This window comes from Scyliorhinus torazame, chromosome 17 (genome assembly GCF_047496885.1).
Source record: "Scyliorhinus torazame isolate Kashiwa2021f chromosome 17, sScyTor2.1, whole genome shotgun sequence".
Lineage (NCBI taxonomy): Eukaryota > Metazoa > Chordata > Chondrichthyes > Carcharhiniformes > Scyliorhinidae > Scyliorhinus > Scyliorhinus torazame.
Window position 1 is genome coordinate 102,797,171 of NC_092723.1, and position 16,382 is coordinate 102,813,552.

At 41.6% G+C, this 16,382-nt stretch overlaps 1 protein-coding gene and 1 long non-coding RNA gene across 5 annotated transcripts in view; one reads left to right on the plus strand and one right to left on the minus strand.

Annotated features, from left to right (window-relative positions):
- Positions 1-280: 280 nt before the first annotated feature.
- The window catches only part of pigq (phosphatidylinositol glycan anchor biosynthesis, class Q), a 51,038-nt gene continuing 34,936 nt past the window's right edge, over positions 281-16,382 (minus strand). For all 4 annotated transcript variants that reach the window (XM_072480813.1, XM_072480814.1, XM_072480815.1 and 1 more), the window contains 5 exons: positions 11,186-11,297; positions 7,819-7,899; positions 7,421-7,535; positions 5,569-5,630; positions 281-2,203 (listed from right to left, as the gene is read on the minus strand). In XM_072480813.1, the coding sequence (XP_072336914.1) occupies positions 2,051-2,203; positions 5,569-5,630; positions 7,421-7,535; positions 7,819-7,899; positions 11,186-11,297 (523 nt within the window). In that variant the 3' untranslated portion in view covers positions 281-2,050. The remainder of the gene's footprint in view (positions 2,204-5,568; positions 5,631-7,420; positions 7,536-7,818; positions 7,900-11,185; positions 11,298-16,382) is intronic.
- On the plus strand, positions 8,934-12,158 carry LOC140394032 (uncharacterized). Its single transcript, XR_011935806.1, has 2 exons — positions 8,934-9,244; positions 11,953-12,158. It is a non-coding gene; the product is annotated as an uncharacterized lncRNA (long non-coding RNA).

Consider the following 16,382-nt stretch of genomic DNA (forward strand, 5'->3'; position numbering starts at 1 on the left):
AGACCTGCCGTGAGGCAGCAATAACCACTGTGCCACCACGTTGCCCTTGGTGAAGTTATCATTAATGTATAATGGAAAACTGGCCCTGCATCCAGATTGCATGCATCAAGAGTGATTGGCTAGAGTTCTCTAAAATGGTAATATTGGCACTGTGATAATCATACTTTGCTGTTGTCTTCGTATTTAAATAATGACTTTAATATTGAAGTGCCAAATTCAGTTGTTTTGGGCTAATGAAATTGAGAATGCAAATGTTTCTACAGAAAAACAAACATACAAATAACATCAGAACAGATTTTATTCACTACATTAATAATTTTTCATACATTTGGCCCACTATAAAAATCGGCGTAGCACAATTTCAAAGTAACAATGTTGTGAGTAGAAGAGGAACTTTATTGATCACAGATATAGCCTGAAACTGATGTTGGTCTTGATGAGAGTTATGCTGCAGCATCCCGAAAAATTCATGCAACATAAAAACCAGCGTGTTATAACCAGAAATCAGCTGAAGCAAGTGGGGCCTATGATGAGTGCCAATTTTGGACAATTATTTCCTCTTAAAATCCCTCTTTATGCATGAAAATTACAAAGTGTGAAACCACTGTGCTAGTCATGTAAATTTGGCACAGAATGCTACAAAAAAAAGCAATTGCAGAAGTTTTTCAAATTGTAATGCAACTTATTCTGATATCATGACAATGCATTTACAGATACAGAAGGTATATCACCGGTCTCCGTGAGGAAAACAGAACCAAAATGTTGCCATTAAACATTGTAAAAATTACTCTGGGTCTAATGATCAAAGCTTCCATGTAAATATACAGGCATTCAGAACTGTCGAAATTCAGGAATCGAATGACCAGCTTTTTGCAAAAAGTGGGGAGGGGTGGAATTATGTTAATGAGTGGCAGAGGTTTTATCAGATCAGTGTAAAGGATTCACAAAATTCAGGTGTACATCCTGTGCCAAAGCTTGGCATCTTGCTGTATTTTTGCTGTTGTTTCAATTTATGTTTTCAGGAAAACCCGGGACAATGTGGCTTTTAGTATTATGACTATTGGATACCCTACAAGATCAATCATGGATCTAGCCCTGCTCAGAACATTTCAAAGACTAGCTGATGAACTTGCAGGCAAGTGCGTGAGAAATATGGATACCCCCATGGTTCTTTCTCTGTACAATGTATTCTGGAAGGAATAATATAGTAACAGGCCAGTGTTGTACAATTCACTCTTAAAATATGGTATTTTATAAAATGACTGAAGCTCAGTTTAGAGGCATGTGGAAAACAATACTGTCAACTATGGCAATGAACAAAATGCTAAATACAAAGCTAGATTGTTCCATTACAGAGCAATATAGGGTTCTGGGCATTTGGCCGAAATCAGACAAGGCAGAGTTTCTCTTTTAAATTTCTCTGCAATTGATAAAAATAGCATTTCTTCAATTTAGAGTTGATTGAATCAATTTGACTAGATATAAAAGTGATGCAGTTGATCATTGAAAGGGAATTCTACGAGGAAATTACTATTCAAATACCAATGTAGAGGGAAGATGACCAAATACAAATAGAAGATGCTTGGCTTTAAAGTATAAATAGTGATTTTTCTAAAAACAGTGCAATAATGTTTCAAGCTTACAGCAAATCGAAGAGCATTCTTACAGAACTTGCAAACTGCACGCAATATATGGGGGAAAGTGCATTTGCTACAATCAAAGAGGTAAAGTGTGAAATTGTACTTTGAGGCATGGATACTTCATATCCCAAATGGACACTATAAGCTTTCTCAATTTTTTTTAAAAACTGGAGTATGACATCAGTCTACTGATATTTTTGCAGCATAATTTTGGCAATAGCAATAATTTTAAAGTTATAACTTTTTAAAATACATTAATATTTTAACTTTTCACCATATTAAATCACAGCGACTCAAACCTATTTTAAAAGAAAAACTCATCTTTAAAACAAATAGCAACGCAAGACATAATACAGGAAAATTAGACATGGACATGCTCATTAAGACTGCTGCTTTCTGGCTGCATTTTCTCAGTCCTGTTTCTCAGTTTTGCGCTTCCAAGGATAAATCAATTCCCCAAGGAACAGTTTCTGACACAGTGCTGTCCACGAATCCTTTGGATAGCAGCTGTAGGTTGGCAGTCTGTAATGCCTGATTATCATCCCATAAGTCAGGGGATTAATCTGTCATGAGAACAGCACTGATTAACTAAAAAACACTTTTCCATTTGGTTATTTTGAAAAGTCTATTTTTCTGACATTTAATACTTCTCTCCCCAGTTTAAAGCTTTGGAAAACGCAAAAATACAAGTGTTCAGAGATAAAATCAAAACCTCTATCCAATAATTTCATATCTATTTAGACATAAATAAAACTGCCTGATGTGGATAACTAATATACAAAGAAGCTATCACTTCTATTGTTCCTGAATTAACATACTCACCCAAAATGGTTTCTTGATGACTAATGAGCTTTCAAGATTTTTATTTTTTTTTTTATAAATGTTTTATTGAAAATTTTTTCCCAAACAACAATTTTTCCCCTCTTACAAAGCAAACGCAACAATAACAATACAGAAATTTTAAACAATACACAAGTAACAAAACCCCTTTATCTTTGACCTAAACTAAACCCCCCCCTCCCCCTGGGTTGCTGCTGCTGGTCATCTGTCTTCCCTCTAACGTTCCCCTAGGTAGTCGAGAAATGGCTGCCACCGCCTGGTGAACCCTTGAGCCGATCCTCTCAGGGCAAACTTTATCTGCTCCAGTTTAATGAACCCCGCCATATCGTTTACCCAGGCCTCCAGTCCGGGGGGTTTCGCCTCCTTCCACATGAGTAGGATCCTGCGCCGGGCTACTAGGGACGCAAAGGCCACAACGTCGGCCTCTTTCGCCTCCTGCACTCCCGGCTCTTCCGCAACTCCAAATAGAGCTAACCCCCAGCCTGGTTTGACCCGGGCCTTCACCACCCGCGAAATCACTCCCGTCACTCCCTTCCAATACCCTTCCAGTGCCGGGCATGCCCAAAACATATGTGCGTGGTTTGCCGGGCTCCCGCCACACCTCCCACATTTGTCCTCCACTCCAAAGAACCTGCTCAATCTTGCTCCCGTTATGTGTGCTCTATGTAGCACCTTAAATTGAATCAGGCTAAGCCTGGCGCATGAGGAAGAGGAATTTACCCTGCTTAGGGCATCAGCCCACATACCCTCCTCTATCTCCTCCCCTAGTTCTTCTTCCCACTTTCCTTTTAGTTCGCCCACCGACTCCTCCCCCTCTTCCCTCATCTCTCGGTAAATCTCTGACACCTTGCCCTCTCCGACCCACACCCCTGAAAGCACCCTGTCCTGTATCCCCTGTGTCGGGAGCAATGGAAATTCCCTCACCTGTTGTCTAGTAAATGCCCTCACCTGCATATATCTCAAGAAATTTCCCCGGGGCAACTTATACTTTTCCTCCAATGCTCCCAAGCTCGCAAAAGTCCCATCTATAAATAAATCTCCCACCCTCCTAATTCCCAACTGGAACCAGCTCTGAAATCCTCCATCCATTCTTCCTGGGGCGAACCTATGGTTGTTCCTGATTGGGGACCCCACCAGGGCTCCCCGCACCCCTCTCTGTCGCCTCCACTGTCCCCAGATATTCAATGTTGCCGCCACCACCGGGTTTGTGGTAAACTTTTTAGGTGAGATCGGTAGCGGCGCCGTCACCAGCGCCTCTAAACTCGTCCCTTTACAGGACTTTCTCTCCAGTCTTTCCCACGCCGCTCCCTCACCCTCCATCATCCATTTACGTATCATTGCCACATTGGCGGCCCAATAGTAATCGCCCAAGTTCGGTAGTGCCAATCCTCCTCTGTCCCTACTACGCTGAAGGAACCCCCTCCTTACTCTCGGAACTTTCCCTGCCCACACGAAGCTCGTGATGCTCCTGTCTATTTTATTAAAAAAGGTCTTAGTGATTAGTATAGGGAGACATTGAAATACAAATAAGAACCTCGGGAGGACCATCATCTTAATTGCTTGCACCCTGCCCGCCAGCGATAGAGGCTGCATGTCCCACCTCTTGAAGTCCTCCTCCATTTGTTCTACCAACCGTGTCAGATTAAGTCTGTGCAAGGTTCCCCAGCTCCTAGCGATCTGAATCCCCAGGTATCGGAAGTTTCTTTCCACTTTCCTTAGAGGCAAGCCTTCTATCTCTCTACTCTGGTCCCCTGGATGTATCACAAATAATTCACTCTTTCCCATGTTTAGCCTATACCCCGAGAAATCCCCGAACCCCCTCAAAATTCGCATAACCTCTATCATTCCCCCCGCTGGGTCCGACACGTATAACAATAGGTCATCCGCATATAACGAGACTCGGTGTTCTTCTCCCCCTCTAATCACCCCTCTCCATTTCCTGGAGTCTCTCAACGCCATGGCCAGAGGTTCAATTGCCAACGCGAACAACAATGGAGACAGCGGGCATCCCTGTCTTGTTCCCCTATATAGTCGGAAATACTCCGATCTATGTCGACCTGTAACTACGCTTGCCGTTGGAGCCCCATAAAGAAGTCTAACCCAGCTAATAAACCCGTTCCCAAACCCAAACCTCCTTAACACTTCCCATAAATACTCCCACTCCACCCTATCAAATGCCTTCTCTGCGTCCATTGCCGCCACTATCTCTGCCTCCCCCTCCACTGGGGGCATCATTATCACCCCTAATAGTCGTCGCACGTTAACATTCAGAGCTTTCAAGATTTTAATGAACACAGTGTCTAAATTCCTAGATAACAGCACTGAAGGTCACCCTAACCGACAATACTTGACATGTCTTGGAAGCTTTCCTAACATGCACGACAAAAATAAAAAAAACAATTTAACGTAATTAAATTTTCTAAGTGGTTCATAAAGGTAAAGTTAATCACATACCGTCTGGAAAAGGGTGAGTCATGGTGACAGCAGACATCATGAACGGGGTATATTTTGGGTAAAGAATTTGGAGAAAGGTGGGGTTAACAAGCTAGAGGACCTTGGGGTAAGCACTACGGATAAAGCGCATGCAACTGAAGGTACAGTTGGAGTAGAGGGTCCAAGAGAAGGCCAGACTTTGGACAATGACAGGAATACGGAGGTGAAACAAATTGCAGCGGCAGGGAAGACCAGGTTACGGAGGAACAAGGAGGTGAGGACAGCAATGAATGCACTGGGGATCCTGTTTTGAGGTCAAAACTGTATGGAGCAGGTTAATGAAGCTTTCGATGTGTTGATATTGTGAAGAGAGAGACTCAGGAGGAGCCCAATAAAATAATCAAGTTTGGAGGTAACATTTCAGCAGTAGTGGAAGTGACGTAGAGAAAAGACAGAATTGAAATAGATGCCTTTGGTGAAATCAAATTAGGAAAATGTACAAAACAGATTATTCCTGCGTATATAAAATTTATGAAACTGCATATTTAAAGAAAAAATACTGTGCAATCCCAATAGGTTAAATCTATATAGGAAACCAAATTAAACTGGCCATTGCGGATAAAGTCAGTCAAAATGAAACTATCGATATCCGTACCTGCATTAACAAGTGAAGGGGTTTGCCAGCAACCTTTTGAAAAACTTTAAACTTAACACCAGCTGTAGATAAAGCACAAAAAGTTAAAACTCTACCGAGATCAACTTTTGAAATACATATTTTCAATTCTAAATGATAAAAGTATTTTGATGTGGTACTGAGATTTCCAGTAAAATTTAACTACCACACAATTTCTTAGACAAATTATGAACAACCTAACAAGCAATAGATTTAATCAAATACCAATCAGTTATATACACGGTATTAAAAAATCATCAGCATTTCGAAGTAAACTAGTCCAATGTGCTTGGTTGAACATTTGCGGATAGAGATTTTAACCATCACCAGCAATAATATCAAACTTCAAATCAATGGCACCTGGGAGAGCGAAGCATTAACCAAAGTCTCAGGCATATAAGTTTAGAAATAGAATTTCATTTCTAACGAAAGATCAGAAAATTAATAAGAGGTGTGTAAAACTGTGTCTATGGGAGTACCAATGGACTTATATTTACAACATTAGAGATGTCTGGTTGTTCATGCAAGCATCTAAAATATGAAACCAAATGAACGAATAGCCCACATTGTGTAAATAATGATGGTGAAAGTAACAATCCTTACTGTTATTATGGATTAAATTGGATAGCAACTTCTGGAGTCTGCAGATGTGCAGTTAAACATGGAAATCTGGAATTTGCTGTATGTCTTGCTTTTCCAGAAGCTACGCTTGGCACTGAAATCACCCAAGGGTGTGAAGTTGCTTCATTTTTTAAATGTATTTCATGTTAAAAAAATTCTTTCATGGGATGTGGGCACTGCTGGCTGGGACAACATTTATTGCCCATCCCCAATTGTCCTCAAGGTGGCGGTGGTGACCCCCACTCTTGGACCTCTGCAGTCCATGTGGTGTAGGGACACCGACAGCGCTGTTAGAGTGGGAGTTCCAAGATTTTGACCAAGTGACAGTGAAGGAATGGCAATATGGTTCCAAATCGGGATGGTGTGTGGCTTGGAAGGGAACTTGCAGGTGGTGGTATTCTTACTTATGTGCTAGTACCTATTAAGTAGGTCAGAAAAATATAGGATTAGCGTATTCAGAAATACATTTTTAACAACGTGACACATCTAAATTATTGTTAAACAATGTCGAGCACTGAAAATTTAATTGTCCAAATTTGCAGTCTCATTCTTTCAGAACGCAATTAATGTTGGAGATTATACTGTTTAAATATAAGGAGTCGACAATTTAAAACAGTGATGAAGCGAAATGTTTCACTCAGAGGGTCGTGAGTCTTTGGCACTCTCTTCCTGAAAAGATGGTGGAAGCAGAGCCTTTGTATATTTTTAAGGCAGAGGTGGATCGATTCTTGGTAAGCGAGGGGGTGAAAGGTTATGGGAGTTAGGGGAATGTAGATTTGAGGTTACTGTCAGATCAGCCATGATCTCATTAAATAGTGGAGCAGACTCGAGGGGCTGAATGGCCTATTCCTGCTTCTTGTTTGTATAAAAATTGATTATTTTAGTTTTTCCTTTCTGACTCATTCATCTCTCAATTATCTCTTTCCCCTTCACTATGTAGCTTTTGGCATATAATTTTTCTAAGTTATAATTCCTGGTTTAGGCTCTACTTGCCTTACTGAGGATTGAAGATACACATGCTTTCCCTAATACATACATCATAGACTCCCTATAGAGGGCAATACGCTAAAAAAGCTCTCGAAATACTTCAATTTGTCGCATAAAAGGGTGTGGAAATTTCATGGGCAGCTGTAAGTAGGATGAATGTGAGCATATTCCTCTATCACTAACTGCGCAAAAACAAAACACATTAATTCTGTTTTAAGACCATTACCTGCAAGCATATAAGGTCGGCACAGTCTAAGTCCTAATGCGTATAACGGGAGAGAGTTAATGAAGTCCACGAGCAAGTGAATGAGACCCTGTACGACCACCACGACCAATCTTAACTGTTGAAGAATCAAACAAAAAAAAAATGGAGTCGGTGGCTGACTATAGAATCCAAACAAAAATACTGTAACAATTTACATCAGATGATTAAAACACGTGCTACAAAGCAGCATTGTAACTTAATTTCAAACTATGCACTAATCTTCTGAAATACAGTGAAGCATAAACTACAGCAGAAGATGTCCATTAGGTAAAAACACAGAAGGCAATTTATCATAGACCATATGCACTAATGATGTGAACCTCGTTCAAGCTCACTGAAGTACAACCAAAGCTCATTACCAGTGTAAATACAAGGTAGTAGAGTGCTGCAGTTGGCAAGAGGAAGAGGAGAATGGTGAACAGCAGGGTTCCGATAAACAGCTGGAAGCAAAAAGAGAAGACGTGACTGTTGTACAAAAACAAAAACTATTCAAAAATAAACATTAGATAAGTGAATAAATCTAACATATACTAATATAGAGAAATGGTTATTGCAGTTATTTACAGTTTCTATATTTAAGTTCTTGACAATACGAACTTGACAGAAAACAACAGATATCTGAATGGGATAACTAAGGAATGAGGACAGGTTCCTGTATTTAACACTATTTACATTATATGTGAAAGCTTTAGCCTCTTTCTGGCAAAACCTACAATGTGTTTACATTTAATAAGATTACTGCTAAATTGAAGAATCAATGAATTACCCACAGTTGATTTATAATGGGACCGTTTATGCCCTATATTTAGAAAATCGCAAAGTTCAAAACTTGGTGCGGTGAATTGCTTTTTCAGTTGTCAATGTATTGAAAACACATTGAAGAGAGATTCAGTAAAAGCATACAAGAAAACTAAAAGACAAGGGATAGACAAGGGCGGTACGGTGGCACAGTGGTTAGCACTGCTGCCTCACAGCACCAGAGACCCGGGTTCAATTCCGACCCAAGGTGGCTGTCTGTGTGGAGTTTGCACTTTCTCCCCGGTCTGCGTTGGTTTCCTCCGGGTGCTCCGGTTTCCTCCCGCCGTCCAAGGATTTGCAGGTTAGGTGGATTGGCCATGATAAGTTGCCCTTAGTGTCCAAAATTGCCCTTAGTGTTGGGTGGGATTACTGGGATAGTGTGGAGGTGTGGACCTTGGGTAGGGTACTCTTTCCAAGAGCCGGTGCACTCGATGGGCCGAATGGCCTCCTGCACTGTAAATTCTGTGAAAGCTGTGGGTAGGTACAACTCTCGCGCATTAAGGTGGTCATCACCAACTTCTCAATGGAAATTAGGGATAGGCAATAAATAAAGGCCTAGCCAGCGATGCTAACATGCAGTGGATGAATTAATAAAATATGGTGATATGGCAAATACTTCAGAATAATTTTAAACCCATCTATTTTTAATCTCCCTTTAATTTTCCCTTTTCTTAAAGAAAACCGTTCCAGCTCCTCTTGTCTTGCCATGTAACTGAAATCATACATCTGTGTTCATTCCAGTAAATCTCCGCCGCAGCTTCTCGAAGACCATAACATCGCAAAAAAATTTGGTACCCAGAATTGACACAAACTACATGGGACCTAACCAGCGATTTTATAAAGGCTTGATTGGTCTGCATGGTCCCGCCAATGCAGATGGTGCGACAACGAATGAACGGACATCGCGCGACAATCACCAGGCAGGAATGTTCCCTTCCAGTCGAGGAACACTTCAGCAGTCAAGGGCATTCAGCCTCTGATCTCCGGGTAAGCGTTCTCCAAGGCGGCCTTCAGGACGCGCGACAACGCATAATCGCTGAGCAGAAACTTATAACCAAGTTCCGCACACATGAGTGCGCTTCAACCGGGACCTTGGATTCATGTTGCATTACATTCACCCCCCACCATCTGGCCTAGGCTTGCAAAATCCTACCAACTGTCCTGGTTTGAGACCATTCACACCTCTTTAACCTGGGGTTACCCCTATCTCTGGATCTGTAAACACTTAATTAACTGCAAATGCTCGCATTCTAAGCATTATCTTGCATCTTTGAATTTGTCGATATATATGTTTCTGGAACATACCTCTCTTCATTCACCTGAGGAAGGAGCAGTGCTCCGAAAGCTAGTGTTTGAAACAAACCTGTTGGACTTTAACCTGGTGTTGTAAGACTTCTTACTGTGCCCAGTCCAACGCCGGCATCTCCATATCATGAAGAAAACATGTATTTTACACCGAGTTCTTTGGATCTGGATACACCGCCTGAGGGCGATGGAGGCAGATTTAAGAATAATTTTCTGAAAGGAATTGGATAAATACTTGAAGGGGAAAACAAATTGTAGGGGTTATGAGGGTGTTTGGGGGAAAAGGGCAGGGGGAAATTGGATTAGATTAACTGAATATGTTTTTTTAAACAGCTGGTGCTGGCAAAAAGATAAGCAAATTTAGAGGAAGCATTAATGTCCTTGAAACTAATGTGTGTGAATTGTGGGCTTCTTTCCAGACTGGGTTTGACTGGAGACCTACTGATCCTGTCCAGAGTTTTGAAAAGGTATGGGTGGGCAGAGAGATTTGTGCGGCAGTATTTGTCTCAGGCCAGTTACAATCTTTCAACAGCTAAACAATGGGTTCCACATTTTTAAAATAGGATATTTTTGTACTCCTTCACAATTCTGCACCCCAATATAGTGCAAAATTAAACAGAAACTGATTATCATAGAACTGAGTCTTGGAGCTTGCCACGACTTTACATATCTTTTGGTTTTTACTCCGTATTGACCTCCATGATAGCAGGTCACAATGAAAAGTACAAGGAGTCTGCCATCATCCAGCACTCAATGGATGTAGGGGCAAAAAAGGATAGTCTGACCACATCCTTAAACTGTAGGCAAATTAGATATCTTGGGTCAAAGATCAGCAACTAACCATCTTGCAGAAAAAAGTTTCACCCCCATTAATTTTATCAGACATGTGCAGCATCAGAACCTCGGTCTCCTGTCCTTATAGTCAGAGGCCATGATTAGATTAATAATCTCTCTAGTCCAGTCATACACATGACTGGTTGGCTGCCAGGAATAAGGACTCGTGCAGTTCTTATTGTCCACAGTGAAAATATATACTCCAGTTATGCAGCAGTTGATCCCACAAGTATGCAGACAAGATATCTGAAGCCATCTGAAAAGCAATACATGGCCCACCTGGTACATGGGTAACCTGATGATAGAAAAGCACCAAAACGTATAGATGTCATTCTTATAGGCTCAGTTCATCCTACTCACACATTGTTCCACTCCCACTGTATCCTCCATTTGGCTGCACCTGCTTACATTGCTGCCTAACTGTGCACGACCATCTGTTTGTACAAGATTTGCTTCCACGTATTTGTGAATGCTTCTACATGTCCTATGAATGAAATGCACCTTAATATACATAAGGCCTGTACCCAATATCTTCTCCAAGCTGCGCGCATGCAACCACACAGCAATTGCGAAGTTGTCACGCAAATCTGTCACAAACTGCAAGATGCTGTGCCAAACATGCACAACTGCACAAAAGAATTTAAAGATCCTGCGCACAGACATAAAGAAACCATACACAAAGAAAATTTAGAGGGATCATTGGCTGTACCATAAATAATCTAGTAGATATATTAACTTTGTAGTGCTCCAATCAGTCGATGTTAGACAGCAGAAAAAAAAACACCCCACCTGATCCAAGTCATATGAGCAGGAATCCACACGCTGTCTCAGAACGTTCCACTTTTTTCCTCTGAATAATCGCCAAAGAGATGATAAGCCATAGATCTTCAAACAATAGAGTCTATATAATAAGAAAGCCATTAATATAGTGTCTTACAAATAACAGACTTTACAGTATAAAGTAAATATCTTAATGGAATTCAAATGGTTTTTGAAAGTCTATTTGCCAACTCAAAAATGTTTGCCATTTATGCACCAAATATCCACAATTTACACACAGTACATCTACTGCGACATTGTCATGAGAAGGAAATCACCTGCCTTATAGTCTATTCAAAGCTTTTAAACATTCAGATTCCCTATATGTTGTGTTGCCCTATTATGTATTTTCTTTTATTCCCTTTTCTTCTCATGTACTTAATGATCTGTTGAGCTGCTCACAGAAAAATACTTTTCACTGTACCTCGGTACACAGGACAATAAACAAATCCAATCCAATCCAATCCAATCCTTTCGATGGACTAACAGGTTGCAAGATTAAAGAAATAAACTGGAATGTGCCAGTTTGTAGGGAGGCCGGTTATTCTCTTCAGTAACACAATCGTTTGATGTTGACATCTTTTGCCTTCGTTCTGACTTCTCGGTTTCATTATTTTCCCATGGTTTCCCCCCCGAAGCTCAACAGATTCTTCCTTGCGCAACACGTTTTCCCCTCTGAATCAGTTCTGATAAAAGTATGGTGACCTGAAACTTTAATGCTGTTCCTCTCTTTACAGGTTCTCTGTTCTGCCATTTACCTCGCCCTGGATCCCAAATCAGTGGAAACAGATTATATCTACACTGTCTAATTCATTATGAACATTTAGATAAAGTCACCCCTTAAGCTGTTAAATCATTGTTAAACCCTAGTTTGCGTAATCACGCCTCGTAAATTTAGCCTTGGAATCCAGGTATAATTCTGGTAAATTTATGCTGCAATCAAGAGCTTATGCATCCTTCTTAAAGTGTGCTGCCCAAAACCGCTCGGTTACTTCAGGTATGATCTAACTGGTCTATTTCTCCCAATGCTGTCGGTTCTAACATGGACAACTGGATTCTCCCCGTCCCTCTCCAATATCCTCAAGATATTCCTGGCACCAGGCAGTCAACATGGTAGCAACAGGATTGCTACCAGTGCCACGAGCTAGTCAGAGTAGGAATGTCAGGATAGATAGGATGAATGCGTGGCTCGAGAGATGGTGCAAGAGGGAGGGATTCAAATTCCTGGGGCATTGGAACCGGTTCTGGGGGAGGTGGGACCAGTACAAACCGGACGGTCTGCACCTGGGCAGGACTGGAACCGATGTCCTGGGGTTGCTAGAGCTGTTGGGGAGGGTTTAAACTAATGTGGCAGGGGGATGGGAACCGATGCAGTAAATTGGAAGGTAGTAAAACAGGGACAGAAACAAAAGGCAGTAAGTGAGAAAGTGTAAGGCAGAGAAGCCATAGTCAAAAATCAAAAAGGGCAACAGTACAAGGTACAGTGACTGAGGGAAGCTCAGTGAATAGGCCCAGTAATACTGAAAGGAATAAAACGGGAAGTAAAAACATTAATGGGAAGCGACGCGGCAGGTGGTTACATGAAGATGTGAGTTCAACGACAAGGAAAATTAGGAGAAAAGTTAAGAGAAATATAACTTAGGAGGGGTTACTGATTGAGGTGTTAAGATTCAAAACCGAGGTAAAAAAGCCAACTTAAGTGTACTTTACCTGAATGCTCGTAGTATTCGGAATAAGGTAAATGAGTTGATGGCGCAAATCATCGTGAATGACTATGATTTAGTGGCCATTACTGAAACATGGTTAAAGGATGGTCACGACTGGGAGTTAAATATCCGAGGGTATCAAACTATTCGGAAGAACAGAGTGGATGGTAAGGGAGGTGGTGTAGCACTGTTATTTAAGGATGACATCCGGGCAATAGTAAGGGATGACATCGGTGCTATGGAGGATAAGGTTGAATCTATTTGGGTGGAAATCAGGAATAGTAAAGCGAAAAAGTCACCGATAGGAGTAGTCTATAGGCCACCAAATAGTAATATTATGGTGGGGCAGGCAATAAACAAAGAAATAACAGATGCATGTAGAAATGGTACAGCAGTTATCATGGGGGATTTTAATCTACAGGTCGGTCAAGGCAGCCTTGAGGAGGAGTTTATAGAATGTGTCCGCGATAGTTTCCTAGAACAGTATGTAATGGAACCTACGAGGGAACAAGCGGTCCTAGATCTGGTCCTGTGTAATGAGACAGGATTGATTCATGATCTCATAGTTAGGGATCCTCTCGGAAGGAGCGATCACAATATGGTGGAATTTAAAATACAGATGGAGGGTGAGAAGGTAAAATCAAGCACTAGTGTTTTGTGCTTAAACAAAGGAGATTACAATGGGATGAGAGATGAACTAGCTACGGTAGACTGGGAGCAAAGACTTTATGGTGAAACAGTTGAGGAACAGTGGCGAACCTTCCAAGCAATTTTTCACAGTGCTCAGCAAAGGTTTATACCAGGAACAGTGGCGAACCTTCCAAGCAATTTTTCACTGTGCTCAGCAAAGGTTTATACCAACAAAACGGAAGGACGGTAGAAAGAGGGAAAATCGACCGTGGATATCCAAGGAAATAAGGGAGAGTATCAAATTGAAGGAAAAAGCATACAAAGTGGCAAAATTAGTGGGAGACTAGAGGACTGGGAAATCTTTAGGGGGCAACAGAAAGCTACTAAAAAAGCGATAAAGAGTAAGATAGATTATGAGAGTACACTTGCTCAGAATATAAAAACAGATAGTAAAAGTTTCTACAAATATATAAAACAAAAAAGAGTAGCTAAGGTAAATATTGGTCCTTTAGAGGATGAGAAAGGAGATTTAATAATGGGAGATGAGGGAATGGCTGAGGAACTGAACAGGTTTTTTGGGTCAGTCTTCAGTGGAAGACACAAATAACATGCCAGTGACTGATAGAAATGAGGCTATGACAGGTGAGGACCTTGAGAGGATTATCACTAAGGAGGTAGTGATGGGCAAGCTAATGGGGCTAAAGGTAGACAAGTCTCCTGACACTCATGGAATGCATCCCAAAGTGCTAAAAGAGATGAAAATGGCAAATGCACTAGTGATAATTTACGAAAATTCACGAGACTCTGGGGTGGTCCCAGCGGATTGGAAATTAGCAAACGTGACACCACTGTTTAAAAAAGGAGGTAGGCAGAAAGCGGGAAATTATAGGCCAATGAGCTTAACTTCGGTAGTAGGGAAGATGCTGGAATCTATCATCAAGGAAGAAATAGCGAGGCATCTGGATGGAAATTGCCCCATTGGGCAGACGCAGCATGGGTTCATAAAGGGCAGGTCGTGCCTAACTAATTTAGTGGAATTTTTTGAGATCATTACCAGTGCGATAGATAACGGGGAGCCAACGGATGTGGTATATCTGGATTTCCAGAAAGCTTTTGACAAGGTGCCACACAGAAGGTTGCTGCATAAGATAAAGATGCATGGCACTAAGGGTAAAGTAGTAGCATGGATAGAGGATTGGCTAATTAATAGAAAGCAAAGAGTGGGGATTAATGGGTGTTTCTCTGGTTGGCAATCAGTAGCTAGTGGTGTCCCTCCGGGATCACTGTTGGGCCCACATTTGTTCACAATTTACATAGATGATTTGGAGTTGGGGACCAAGGGCAATGTGTCCAAGTTTGCAGACGACACTAAGGTGAGTGGTAAAGCAAAAAGTGCCGAGGATACTGGACGTCTGCAGAGGGATTTGGATAGGTTAAGTGAATGGGCTAGGGTCTGGCAGATGGAATACAATGTTGACAAATGTGAGGTTATCCATTTTGGTAGGACTAACAGCAAAAGGGATTATTATTTCAATGATAAAATATTAAAACATGCTGCTGTGCAGAGACCTGGGTGTGCTAGTGCATGAGTCGCAAAAAGTTGGTTTACAGGTGATTAAGAAGGCGAATGGAGTTTTGTCCTTCATTGCTAGAGGGATGGAGTTTAGACTAGGGAGGTTATGCTGCAATTGTATAAGGTGTTAGTGAGACCACACCTGGAGTATTGTGTTCAGCTTTGGTCTCCTTACTTGAGAAAGGACGTACTGGCACTGGAGTGTGTGCAGAGGAGATTCACTAGGTTAATCCCAGAGCTGAAGGGGTTGGATTACGAGGAGAGGTTGAGTAGACTGGGACTGTACTCGTTGGAATTTAGAAGGATAAGGGGGGACCTTATAGAAACATATAAAATTATGAAGGGAATAGATAGGATAGATGCGGGCAGGTTGTTTCCACTGGCGGGTGAAAGCAGAACTAGGGGGCATAGCCTCAAAATAAGGGGAAGTAGATTTAGGTCTGAGTTTAGGAGGAACCTCCTCACCCAAAGGGTTGTGAATCTATGGAATTCCTTGCCAAGTGAAGCAGTAGAGGCTCCTTCATTAAATGTTTTTAAGATAAAGATAGATAGTTTCTTGAAAAATAAAGGGATTAAGGGTGATGGTGTTCGAGCCGGAAAGTGGAGCTGAGTCCACAAAAGATCAGCCATGATCTCATTGATTGGCGGAGCAGGCTCGTGGGGCCAGATGGCCTACTTCTGCTCCTAGTTCTTATGTTCTTATGCTATGTGCAACCCTCACACTGGTTTCCAAAAAATACTATCATTTCTCGAATTATTGAATCCCCTATAACTACCACATTGTGTCTCCTTGTCCTCCCATTTCAAAGTGCTACGGTCAGTTTTCTCTACCCACCTGACAATCTTTATCTTCGTCCTCACAGGTAGCGGAAGTAGATTTTACCTTTTGGACAGAATAATCAGTTTCTGTAGATCCTCATTCCCTATCTCACCTGGGTCCCCCTCATACCATCAGTCACACCAACCCCCATTCTGATCCTGCACTTGTCTACAAGGTGTGACTGAAGACTGGAGCAAACGGTCTACGTATTGCTCCCCTTCCATTGCATTAAGGAGAGTCTCCAACTTAATCTAGCCCAACAGCAGGAGACATCGATAGTAGATATCTCACTCTGGTTAGTCTCCCACATATTGGGGTTAACCAGATTTTTGATCTACAAGGATGTCTAGGGATAAGCCAGGCATGCATACAAATGGAGGTGGGGCCATAACCTGATCAGCTATGATATTAATGGCACAGCAGGCTCCAGGGACTGAA